This window comes from Eucyclogobius newberryi, unplaced genomic scaffold (assembly GCF_026437365.1).
Source record: "Eucyclogobius newberryi isolate DKJ021-1_F unplaced genomic scaffold, fEucNew1.0.hap1 SCAF_5, whole genome shotgun sequence".
Classification (NCBI taxonomy): domain Eukaryota; kingdom Metazoa; phylum Chordata; class Actinopteri; order Gobiiformes; family Gobiidae; genus Eucyclogobius; species Eucyclogobius newberryi.
Window position 1 is genome coordinate 39524166 of NW_027316167.1, and position 14151 is coordinate 39538316.

A 14151-nucleotide genomic window follows, 5' to 3' on the forward strand; every position below is an offset into this window, starting at 1 on the left:
CTTTTAATAGCTCAGTTCTCTATAGTTACAATATAAATACAACAGTTCTCAGCATAACTAAACACTTAGATTCAATGCTCTATCCTTGGTCTCTTTGGTCCAGTGTTGCACAGGGGCCAGTGAGGACACTACAGCCTGTCCAGAGCAGAGCAGGGGCCGCCACGCTCACAGGAGCAGTGTGATTATGGCTGAAGGGTCAGGATCAATTAGCAATAAGCTTTCGCTAATGCATATTTAAAACAAGCTTAATGTCTTTGTGAATAAACTAGTGTAGAGTGGATATTGTCACCGACAGTGTCACTCAGCTGTCAGTGAATATGAAGCAAATAAGCAACAGATGTACATAATGTATGATTGAACTGCACTGAGTGTTAAGTTGTAATGATTCAAATGGGATTGTATTATAGTTGCGTGAATTTTAAAAATGCAAAAGTGATCTATATTGTCGATATTGTGATGAGCTTTTATGCAGAATGTCTCCTGGAATGAGGCTCTGAATGAATGAATGAAAGAATAAACAGGTGAGTCTCTGTCAGGGGCCGTGAGCAGGTTTGTCAGCTCAGGGGCCAAAACTCCTCCATTTGCATTATAACTTCACCTGGTGTGGCGTCCCGGGGCGGCTTGAAAAAAGGAAGAATATCCGCTCTGAGAATACACCTCAATCCTCGAATAACAGGCAGTGCAGCAGAGTGACCGTTCCCTCCGCTGCGCCCCTGAGCTCCAGGTGAGCTTGTCTTCTGCTCATCTGGTCCTGATTGTCACACACTGCGTCCTGGTTTATCCCCTGAAGCTCTTAACGTTGGCTCTTTGCAAGCTTTTGTTTTTAAGAGGGTGATGCTTGAGGAGAGCGGGAGACATCAGGCAAATCAAAGCACGAGGATTACTCTTGTTTATGTCGCGTCTGCAGCAGAGACACGTTATCTCAGGGAAAGTACTCCAGGACTAATAAAGGATTACATCCACTAAGAGTCTGTCTGTGGTTCAAACTAGTCTTGGGCTGTGGAATGAATCAAGTTTAGATGAAGTTCTCTTCAGCATGACATGAGGATGAGGAGGAGAGTAGTGTCTTCATTTACACTTGTTCCTTTAATCCTTAGTCACAGGTAGAAATCCTACATAGTTTTTAAACCATGACCAGACTCGTTCTGAGCATTTCTGCCTCTGTATCACGTGATGTTGAAATGGTGTCACAAAACATTACTAATATAAAATATATATATATATATTGTATTAGACTTTCTCTTCAGGTTTTTGGACAGCACAGAAGCAATTATTTGCTATAATGAACATTTCACTTTTGAGTTAAGTAATTGTAATTATATTTTTATTGTATAATTATAAGCTCATTTTGCTTTCTGACAGGATCATGAGCTTGACAACCAATGTTTCTGTAATTGTGACTAATTGTGGCAACTGTAAGTGTGTGTAACACCAGGGGCCCCCGGGGGGGTCAACACCAGGGGCGGGGGGGTCAACACCAGGGGCGGGGGGGTCAACACCAGGGGCCCCCGGGGGGGTCAACACCAGGGGCCCCCGGGGGGGTCAACACCAGGGGCGGGGGGATCAACACCAGGGGCGGGGGCGGGGGGGTCAACACCAGGGGCGGGGGGTCAACACCAGGGGCGGGGGTTCAACACCAGGGGTGGGGGCGGGGGGGTCAACACCAGGGGCGGGGGTTCAACACCAGGGGCGGGGGGGATCAACACCAGGGGCGGGGGTTCAACACCAGGGGCGGGGGGGTCAACACCAGGGGCGGGGGCGGGGGGGTCAACAGCAGGGGCGGAGGGTTCAACACCAGCGGGGGGGTCAACAGCAGGGGCGGGGGGGTCAACAGCAGGGGCGGGGGGATCAACACCAGGGGCGGGGGCGGGGGGGTCAACACCAGGGGCGGGGGGGTCAACACCAGGGGTGGGGGGTCAACACCAGGGGCGGGGGTTCAACACCAGGGGCGGGGGGATCAACACCAGGGGCGGGGGCGGGGGGGTCAACACCAGGGGCGGGGGGTCAACACCAGGGGTGGGGGCGGGGGGGTCAACACCAGGGGCGGGGGTTCAACACCAGGGGCGGGGGGGTCAACACCAGGGGCGGGGGGGTCAACAGCAGGGGCGGGGGGGATCAACACCAGGGGCGGGGGTTCAACACCAGGGGCGGGGGGGTCAACACCAGGGGCGGGGGGATCAACACCAGGGGCGGGGGGGTCAACGGCAGGGGCGGGGGGGGATCAACACCAGGGGCGGGGGGATCAACACCAGGGGCGGGGGTTCAACACCAGGGGCGGGGGGGTCAACACCAGGGGCGGGGGCGGGGGGGTCAACAGCAGGGGCGGAGGGTTCAACACCAGCGGGGGGGTCAACAGCAGGGGCGGGGGGGTCAACACCAGGGGCGGGGGCGGGGGGGTCAACAGCAGGGGCGGGGGTCAACATCAGGGGCGGGGGGGTCAACAGCAGGGGCGGGGGGGTCACTGTTGGTCCTTCTGAATGTGTGTGATTTGGTATAAATTAGAAGCATTATGAATAAACTCTTCTGTTAAACGCAGTTCTCTTTTCATAGGTTTATTTCCGCCTGGAGTTCGTGTTCAGCCGCTCTGTCGTCCTGGACCATCTCCGGATCCTCCTGGAGGCCAGCAGGTCACTCTTCATTTACTCTCGCCACAAAACCCATCATTATTTTCTCTTTTCCATTCATATTTCTGCTGTGTTTTTTACCACAGTGATGGAGAGGATGTTTCTACTGCAGATAATTTCAACGATATCTACTACTTTTTACAATATGAAGCAGATCTACTCTTCACAAGGTTGGACTTCTTTACTATTTTCTTAAGGTTAATAAGAAAATCACCAAAGCTGCAACTATATATTGCAGCCTTAGTGTATTATGGTATATTATGCAACTATTATAACGGTACAATATGATGTACTCTGCAGACAAATAACCGTCCCTGTGTCTCTGAGTAGTTATGACATCTACAAACATGTTCTGAAAAGCATTGGAAGGTCTAGTTTTCGCTGAAATACTGTGCTCAATAGTTAACTCAATGTAGACTGAAGAATACTCTTTCCTATTTGGTCCTGTTTCCTTCACATTTGCAGAAGTTCCAACCCGACTCGCTACGAGATCAAGTCTGAACTGTCTCTGGAGGACTCTGGAGTCATCGGGCCGCCCTTTAACTTCACTTTTCAGGTTAAGGCCATAAAACACTGCATGTTCTGACCCTGTTCTAACTGCCTGTTGAACTAAACCCTGTCTTTACCGTTCTGCTCTGTCCTGACCTGTCCTGACCTGTCCTGACCTGTCCTGACCTGTCCTGACCTGTCCTGACCTGTTCTGACCTGTCCTGCTCTGTCCTGACCTGACCTGTCCTGACCTGTCCTGCTCTGTTCTGACCTGTCCTGCTCTGTCCTAACCTGTCCTGACCTGTCCTGCTCTGTCCTGACCTGACCTGTCCTGACCTGTCCTGACCTGTCCTGCTCTGTCCTGACCTGTCCTGACTGACCTGTCCTGCTCTGTTCTGACCTGTCCTGCTCTGTCCTAACCTGTCCTGACCTGTCCTGACCTGTCCTGCTCTGTCCTGACCTGACCTGTCCTGACCTGTCCTGACCTGTCCTGCTCTGTCCTGACCTGTCCTGACCTGTCCTGACCTGTCCTGCTCTGTCCTGACCTGTCCTGTCCTGACCTGTCCTGACCTGTCCTGCTCTGTCCTGACCTGTCCTGACCTGTCCTGACCTGTCCTGCTCTGTCCTGACCTGTCATGACCTGTCCTGTCCTGCTCTGTCCTGCTCTGTCCTGCTCTGTCCTGCTCTGTCCTGCTCTGTCCTGACCTGTCCTGACCTGTCCTGACCTGTCCTCAGATCCAGAACCTGGGTTACTTCCCCGTCAGAGACCTCCAGCTCAACATTGAGATCCCAGAGATGACACGCAACGGCAACCAGCTCCTGCAGATCCATGACTTCAGCATCGACCAGGTGAGTTCTGCCTTAGAATGTCTCTGATGCTTTTTAGATATTGTGGTAAAATGATGTTTACATAATGTATAACTTTATTTAGTTACAAACTCCCAGAGCCAGCGCTGCGTCCCCACAATGTAGTAAATTAATTAAATATGAATATATTACTGCTTTATGACAATAAATCCCCATAAGAATTCAACATGATATCAATCATTTTGACTCATCCTTCCAAGGTCAACTCCCTTATGGACTGGACACATGGGTGGGACACACAGGAGGCCGGTCCATGTTTTGTCCTGACTCTGGCACCAGCAGGAGGCCGGTCCATGTTTAGTCCTGACTCTGGCACCAGCAGGAGGCCGGTCCATGTTTAGTCCTGACTCTGGCACCAGCAGGAGGCCGGTCCATGTTTAGTCCTGACTCTGGCACCAGCAGGAGGCCGGTCCATGTTTAGTCCTGACTCTGGCACCAGCAGGAGGCCGGTCCATGTTTAGTCCTGACTCTGGCACCAGCAGGAGGCCGGTCCATGTTTAGTCCTGACTCTGGCACCAGCAGGAGGCCCGTCCATGTTTAGTCCTGACTCTGGCACCAGCAGGAGGCCGGTCCATGTTTAGTCCTGACTCTGGCACCAGCAGGAGGCCGGTCCCTGAGGTCCTCAGAGTCTGAGATGGTTCATATGGCACTAACATGTCCGAGATGTACTTTGGTGCTAGGCCATGGAGAGACTTGTACACAAGCAGAGCTGCTTTAAAGTCTCTTCTCTGAGCCACAGGGGGCAGTGCAGAGAGCTGAGAACAGGACTAATGTGATGGTACTTCCTGGTTCTAGTCAGAACCCGAGCAGCAGCGTTCTGGATGTACTGCAGCTGTTTTACAGCTCGTTTGGAGAGACTAGTGAGCGGCCGTTACAGTCTAATCTACTGGAGACAAACGCATGGATAAGTCTCTCCAAATCTGATTTAGACACTATATTTTTGATCTTGGCAATGTTTTTAGATGGTAAAAAGCTGCTAATGTTATTGATTGGATGTGGCTGTTAAAGTTCAAGTCTGAGTCCATTATTACCCCCAGATTTATAACTTGATTTGTAGGTTTTAAAGCAAAACTTAGTCACATTTTCACCTTTTTATCTTTGTAAGTGCCTCTGCTGGTTAAATATGTATTTTTGTGTGTCCCTTGTTGCCCCCGGCTGTCTCTGAGCAGAAAACCAACCTTGCAACATTTGCTCTGAGGACAACACGCTGAATAACCCTGTGAGGGAATCTTGGATGTTTGCAGATTGTACCTAACTGAGCATGTGCAGAGGAGAAGCCAAGCAACAGCAGCGCCAAGTTTCAACAAGTGACTTTAAAACTATCTTTTAGAGACAAGTCTTTGTTTGTAGCTAAGGCTCTGTTCATGTTTCTGAAGATTAGATGTTAGATAGAAATGGAGGCATTTAGCAACCTAGAACGCTATGTTGTGTAAATAATTGGTCGTTGAAGTGAGACTATTTAAGCACTTGGTACAGGTTTGGGAGTTTAGCGTTGTAGGCTGAGCTCACTTTGTCTTATGCTCTAAATATTGATGAACACTCCAATTCTCCACTGCACAATACTGACGTCGACAAACACAAGGGTTTTTCGCAAGCACTGCTGCCCCTTGTGGCCGACGTCTCGCTCCCCATGTGTCGAGCCTCTTACACTGTCCACAGTCTGAGCCCGGAGCAAACCTGCCCACAGCTGCCCAACACCCACCACTTAAGTACGCCCATGGACCCTGAAGCTCCAGCCTCACAGCCTCCCACACAAGTGTTGTCCTTAAATATTCCTGTTTCCTTCATGAGGCCTCAGCTACAGCATTTACTGAGGGCCCAAAGTACGGCACAAAGCACGGATTCCCTGAACGGGATTTCATTAAGAATTGGTGTTAAAATAACTTTGTTTGTTTGGCTGAATGTAAAATGGAATGAGTAGTGTAATTTCTGGTCCACAGAAAGACGGCACGTACTGCCTGCCCCCGCAGCATGTGGCCCAGAGCCGGGCCGCACCAGAGGACCTGTCCCGCTACACGCGCCTGGTAAAGTCACCTTTCTTTCCTTTCTCTGTGATCGACTGCAGCTCACTCCTGTTTGTGTGCGCGCAGAACCGCTCCAACACTCTGACCGTGCCCATGCAGTGCTTTGTGAACGTGGCCTCCTACAGCGACGTCGCAGTGCGGATCTCAGGAGGTCTGAGGCTGGACACGCTCCACGCTGTGAGGACACTCCACACTCACCACGTTTACATACAAGCCAGGGACACACAGGGACACACAGGGACACACAGGGACTGGTCTGGTCCAATCTAAATCATGTCAAATGTACATAAACTCTAGTCAAATGGAGGTGCCGTTGTTGGAATCAGTGCAGGCCCATCACACCAGAAGAAGCATTCAACTGCACCAGGGAAGAAACAGATGCACAACAGCACTGACCACATCCTGACCACAACCTGACCACATCCTGACCACAACCTGACCACAACCTGACCACAACCTGTCCTCAACCTGTCCTCAACCTGTCCTCAACCTGTCCTCAACCTGTCCACAACCTGACCACATCCTGACCACAACCTGACCACAACCTGACCACAACCTGTCCTCAACCTGACCACAACCACAACCTGACCACATCCTGACCACAACCTGTCCACAACCTGACCACAACCTGACCACATCCTGACCACAACCTGACCACATCCTGTCCACAACCTGACCACAACCTGACCACAACCTGACCACAACCTGTCCTCAACCTGTCCTCAACCTGTCCTCAACCTGACCACAACCTGTCCTCAACCTGTCCTCAACCTGTCCACAACCTGTCCTCAACCTGTCCTCAACCTGTCCTCAACCTGTCCTCAACCTGTCCACAACCTGACCACGATGAAATATCAAAGAGGACTCATGTTAGATCAGACCAGGATGTTTGGATTCAACGTGTTTATTTGCACTGCACCAAATAACACTGAAAATCAAATGTTTCTATGTTTGCCAACAGTGTAGTTATGAACATTGTTATGCACTATTGTTTTAGTGCTAATGCTGAATGTCTAAAGCTCTCAGCCCCTGCTCACACCTCATCACTTCTTTGACCTGCTGGAGACTGGGACAAGAGTCCATGTTCATGTCCGTGTGTGTGTGTGTGTGTGTGTGTGTGTGTGTGTGTGTGTACACTAAACCGTCCTCTGTGTGTGTCTTCTGCAGCTCAGGTTTAAGATTGTGGAGGTGGTCAGCAGCGCCTCGGTGGAGCTGCCAACGTCCAGTTTGATGTTTCTGCATGAAGAGCAGCCGGTCAGACACGTGAGTCCAAATGCACAACAGCACTGACCACAACCTGTCCACAACCTGACCACAACTTGACCACAACCTGACCCCAACCTGACCCCAACCTGACCCCAACCTGGCCACAACCTGCCCACAACCTGTCCACAACCTGACCCCAACCTGACCACAACCTGTCCACAACCTGACCCCAACCTGGCCACAACCTGCCCACAACCTGTCCACAACCTGACCCCAACCTGACCACAACCTGTCCACAACCTGACCCCAACCTGACCACAACCTGGCCACAACCTGGCCACAACCTGCCCACAACCTGTCCACAACCTGACCACAACCTGACCCCAACCTGACCACAACCTGGCCACAACCTGGCCACAACCTGCCCACAACCTGTCCACAACCTGACCACAACCTGCCCACAACCTGACCACAACCTGTCCACAACCTGACCCCAACCTGACCACAACCTGACCACAACCTGACCACAACCTGTCCACAACCTGACCCCAACCTGACCACAACCTGACCCCAACCTGACCACAACCTGACCACAACCTGACCCCAACCTGACCCCAACCTGACCACAACCTGACCCCTACCTGACCACAACCTGACCACAACCTGTCCACAACCTGACCATAACCTGTCCACAACCTGACCCCAACCTGTGGGTCAGATTTTGGCTCTCATCGACTGTGGTCATCCTCTGTGACCTTCATCCTCTTGTGTTTCGTGGATGTAATAATATTGTCAAGAATCCAGGGTTTCAGTCGGTCAGAAAGCAGCTCGACCCATGTGACTAAAGACTGTGGTGAGGGGGAGGGGCAGGCTCACAGGCAGCAGTGGAGGTTCAGGCACAAACACTGAATCATATGTATCCAGTGAGTGATTTGTCTCCAACAAATACCATTTAACCACTTGATGAAGTCAGATTCATAGTAATTCATTAGAAAGCACAGCATTCACTTGATTACTGTATATTCTAAACTGTCTGTTTATACTTTATTACTTTGCTAAATTTAGGGTGATGTACTTTTATACTGTTACTCGAGTAAAGGAGTTTTAGCTGCACTTTTACTTTTACTCTAGTAATGATCTTAATTTAAATCTTATATTTCTTCTCTGAATGCACTAGTTTTATGTAAGAAGAGATTTGCCAGCGCCACGTTCTTTGTAGTCGATTATTCCAGTCTTTAGTCGACCAGCCGTTCCTTCAGACGTCTTTCTTCATGCACGGGTGGGCCGTGGGTTTGGGGGTTTGGGGGTTTGGGGGCACAATGGAGCTCATGGACCCAAAGGAGCAGCAGTGAGTACAAGCCTTTGTGCCACTCTCTGCTGCCACCTGCTGGTGTCTCAGACCAGCTCCAGATCCAGTGCAAAGAAGGTCCAGTCACATTGTAGTTAGATGAAACCAGCTTTATTTTCTGACCACACTGGCCGATTATTTTATAGTTATTTAATGGAGTAAGTGTTCAAAATTGGCCTGATTGACATTTTTGCGATTTGCAATTTGATTTATTTTGCTGCCCAAGGGTTGTCAAAAGTATTACAAATCTATTTCTAATTGATAATAGAACAAGTATCTGAACTTAGATACTAAACTGAAGTATTGATACTGAAAAAATGACATAAACACGACAAAATTTGACGTCAACAGTTTTAAAATGATGAATATTTGTAATAAAAACAATACATTTTATTTATGTTGCGCTTTTTAACACGGAGACAGTACTATTATATTTTGTTGAGAATGTCATGCATAATCATGTGTTGTCCTGTGTCTAATGTTCTTATTTCATGTAGTGACAATGTCAAATGACAAATTTACCTATTTACCTAGTTTTTAATCCGTTATATCGTAGAAGTCACATCTTGACTTTTCATAGACACTTTGATATGAATGTGTCCATTATTTTACATCAGCAAACACAGAGGAGACTGAACAAAGGCACAGGACTAAACAGTGTCCATCAGAAGCACACAGTCACTCATCAGTCATACTCCGATGATCTCGTGCTTCTGACCGCTGCTTTTACTCTTCGGTTTTCTCTGTAACGCCTCAGATTAAATGTAGCTATTGTGCTAACTCTGGCATATTTACATTGAAGCTGTTGCTGTCCCAATAAAGATTAGTATGCACTGTCCTCACTCAAATAAATACAAGATAAGTGTATGCAAATCTTGGATAAGTACTGACTTTGTTGTCCCGCAGATCGTGCTGGAGATCCGTAAAGCGGGAGATTACCGGGTCCCCACGTGGATCATCGTGGGCAGCACACTGGGGGGCCTGCTGCTGCTGGCCCTGCTCAGCCTGGCTCTGTGGAAGGTCAGAGCTCCTCAGAACATGACATGAGAAACCGTTGTGATGCACTGACCCCTGCTGGTGGACATCACTCCCCAAAAATAATACAACATCTCAGCAAAAGTTTGGGGAAATGAAGAGTTCAGATGTAGTTTTCATTTCTTCAACAAAAAAGCCAAAATTATAACTCATTAATGTTAGTGAAATTGTAATGCCCAATGAGTGAACATAATTGCTTTAAATTAGAAGAAAAGCAAGTTTCAAGTCAAATATGCTCAACTTTACTTAATACTTCCAAACCAATCAAAATGAGCTGAAACAAGATTTATATTTTTTTTTCTAAGTGTTACAATTTTTGTGAGAGTTACTGATGTGAAAGTAATATTAACCCAGGCACAATCAGTCTTGTTTTGTCAGAATGGCAAAAATAGAAGAGCGGCACGCCGCGGTGGTACAGTCAGTATAAGTGCACCTCACTGGTTTGTGCCAGGGTCCAGCAAAACTGCTCATTTCCACCCGTGTTCCACCGGTCACTCCAGCCAACATGCAATCAAAACCACACCAGACTAACTTTTGCCTAGAGAATACATAGATAAAGTCAGATGGCCTGCCAGGCTCAGTCCAAACACTTTTCAACTAAAATGTTGTAAATAAACTCAAAAGTATAAATGGGTTTGTTTGAGTCCGGCAGTATCACCAGGCACAGGTTCATCACCACACTCAGAGGTCATGTGGTGATGAAATGGTTCAGATACAGTTTAAAGGAATAATAGAGGATTTTTGCAATCTGAGTCTCATTTCCTCGTGGCGTGGACAGCTGAGGAGTTCTCTCACATGTCAATCATTCCCTGCGTGCTACTGCACACCTGCAGCCTCGTTCTGCCCCCTTCATAGCAGCACGTTTCCCTGGCTGGGCACGCGTGGTTGATATGCCGGTGTGTGTTTAGCAAGATCCTTCAGTACAGTACAAAAATCCTCTATTATTCCTTTAAAGCAGAACTAAGTGACTCTGGCAATAGAGCGCCCCCTGCAGCTCCCTCATGAAAATACATTGTGAGAAAATAGACAAAAACGTTTTTGTTTTTCCTTCTCACATTTTTTTCTTTCTCTCTTTATCATAAGTCAGTATAATCACACATTGCCAAATATGAAAAAGAGCCAGGGTTTCTCAGGAGAGTTGTCTTGGAGAGTGATGTCGGGGGACAATGAGGGACACCACATCACCACATCACCACACCAACACATCACCACATCACCACACCAACACATCACCACATCACCAGACCACCACATCACCACATCACCACATCACCACACCAACACATCACCACATCACCACACCAACACATCACCACATCACCACATCACCAGACCACCACATCACCAGACCACCACACCAACACATCACCACATCACCAGACCACCACATCACCAGACCACATCACCAGACCAACACATCACCACATCACCACATCACCACACCAACACATCACCACATCACCACATCACCAGACCACCACATCACCAGACCACCACATCACCAGACCAACACATCACCACATCACCACACCAACACATCACCACATCACCAGACCACCACATCACCACACCAACACATCACCACACCAACACATCACCAGATCACCACATCACCTCACCAACACATCACCACATCACCACATCACCAGACCACCACATCACCAGACCACCACATCACCAGACACCACATCACCAGACCACCACATCACCACACCAACACATCACCAGACCACCACATCACCTCACCAACACATCACCACACCAACACATCACCAGATCACCACATCACCTCACCAACACATCACCACATCACCACATCACCACACCAACACATCACCAGACCACCACATCACCACACCAACACATCACCACACCAACACATCACCAGATCACCACATCACCTCACCAACACATCACCACATCACCACATCACCACACCAACACATCACCAGACCACCACATCACCAGACCACCACATCACCAGACCACCACATCACCACACCAACACATCACCAGACCACCACATCACCACACCAACACAGCACCAGACCACCACATCACCACACCAACACATCACCACACCAACACATCACCAGACCACCAAATCACCACACCAACACATCACCACACCAACACATCACCACACCAACACATCACCACACCAACACATCACCAGCCCACCATATCACCTCACCAACACATCACCACATCACCACACCAACACATCACCACATCACCACACCAACACATCACCACACCAACACATCACCACATCACCACACCAACACATCACCACACCAACACATCACAACATCTCCACACCAACACATCACCAGACCACCACATCACCACATCACCACACCAACACATCACCAGACCACCACATCACCACAACCCAAGACCACCACATCACCACATCACCACACAACCACATCACCACACCAACACATCACCACATCACCAGCCACCACATCACCTCCCAACACATCACCAGGCCACCACATCACCACACCAACACATCACCACATCACCAGACCACCACATCACCACACCAACACATCACCAGACCACCAGACCACCACATCACCACATCACCAGACCACCACATCACCTCCCCAACACATCACCACACCACCACATCACCACACCAATACATCACCACAGCCCAAGACCACCACATCACCACACCACCACATCACCACACCACCACATCACCAGACCACCACATCACCACACCACCACATCACCAGACCACCACATCACCACACCAACACATCACCACAACCCAAGACCACCACATCACCAGACCACCACATCACCACACCACCACACCAACACATCACCACATCACCACACCACCACATCACCAGACCACCACATCACCACACCAACACATCACCACACCAACACATCACCACATCACCAGACCACCACACCAACACATCACCACATCACCAGACCACCACATCACCACACCAACACATCACCACATCACCAGACCACCACATCACCACACCACCACATCACCACATCACCACATCACCAGACCACCACATCACCACACCAACACATCACCACACCAACACATCACCACATCACCAGACCACCACATCACCACACCAACACATCACCACATCACCAGACCACCACATCACCACACCAACACATCACCACATCACCAGACCACCACATCACCACATCACCACAACCCAAGACCACCACACCACCACATCACCAGACCACCACATCACCAGACCACCACATCACCACACCACCACATCACCACACCAACACATCACCACATCACCACATCACCAGACCACCACATCACCAGACCACCACATCACCACACCAACACATCACCACATCACCAGACCACCACATCACCACACCACCACATCACCAGACCACCACATCACCACACCAACACATCACCACACCAACACATCACCACATCACCAGACCACCACATCACCACACCAACACATCACCACATCACCAGACCACCACATCACCACACCAACACATCACCACACCAACACATCACCACATCACCAGACCACCACATCACCACACCAACACATCACCACATCACCAGACCACCACATCACCACAACCCAAGACCACCACACCACCACATCACCAGACCACCACATCACCAGACCACCACATCACCACACCACCACATCACCACACCAACACATCACCACATCACCAGACCACCACATCACCACACCAACACATCACCACATCACCAGACCACCACATCACCACATCACCACAACCCAAGACCACCACACCACCACATCACCAGACCACCACATCACCACACCAACACAACCCAAGACCACCACATCACCACATCACCAGACCACCACATCACCACACCAACACATCACCACATCACCAGACCACCACATCACCACATCACCACAACCCAAGACCACCACATCACCACATCACCAGACCACCACATCACCACACCAACACATCACCACATCACCAGACCACCACACCAACACATCACCACATCACCAGACCACCACATCACCAGACCAACACATCACCAGACCAACACATCACCACAACCCAAGACCACCACATCACCAGACCACCACATCACCACATCGCCAGACCACCACATCACCAGACCACCACATCACCACATCACCACAACCCAAGACCACCACACCACCACATCACCACATCACCACAACCCAAGACCACCACATCACCACATCACCACATCACCAGACCACCACACCACCACATCACCAGACCACCACATCACCAGACCACCACATCACCAGACCACCACATCACCAGATCACCACATCACCACACCAACACATCACCACATCACCAGACCACCACATCACCACATCGCCAGACCACCACATCACCAGACCACCACATCACCACATCACCACAACCCAAGACCACCACACCACCACATCACCACATCACCACAACCCAAGACCACCACATCACCACATCACCAGACCACCACATCACCAGACCACCACATCACCAGACCACCACATCACCAGCCCACCAC

General features: G+C 49.8%; 1 protein-coding gene across 1 annotated transcript in view; it reads left to right on the forward strand.

Annotated features, from left to right (window-relative positions):
• itga11a (integrin, alpha 11a) overlaps window positions 1–14151 on the forward strand; it is a 115932-nt gene that overhangs the window by 99827 nt on the left and 1954 nt on the right. Inside the window, exons 22-29 of the mRNA XM_072464896.1 lie at window positions 2551–2627; window positions 2711–2794; window positions 3090–3180; window positions 3849–3962; window positions 5921–6004; window positions 6071–6181; window positions 7172–7267; window positions 9465–9578. Of these exons, the coding sequence (XP_072320997.1) occupies window positions 2551–2627; window positions 2711–2794; window positions 3090–3180; window positions 3849–3962; window positions 5921–6004; window positions 6071–6181; window positions 7172–7267; window positions 9465–9578 (771 nt within the window). The remainder of the gene's footprint in view (window positions 1–2550; window positions 2628–2710; window positions 2795–3089; window positions 3181–3848; window positions 3963–5920; window positions 6005–6070; window positions 6182–7171; window positions 7268–9464; window positions 9579–14151) is intronic.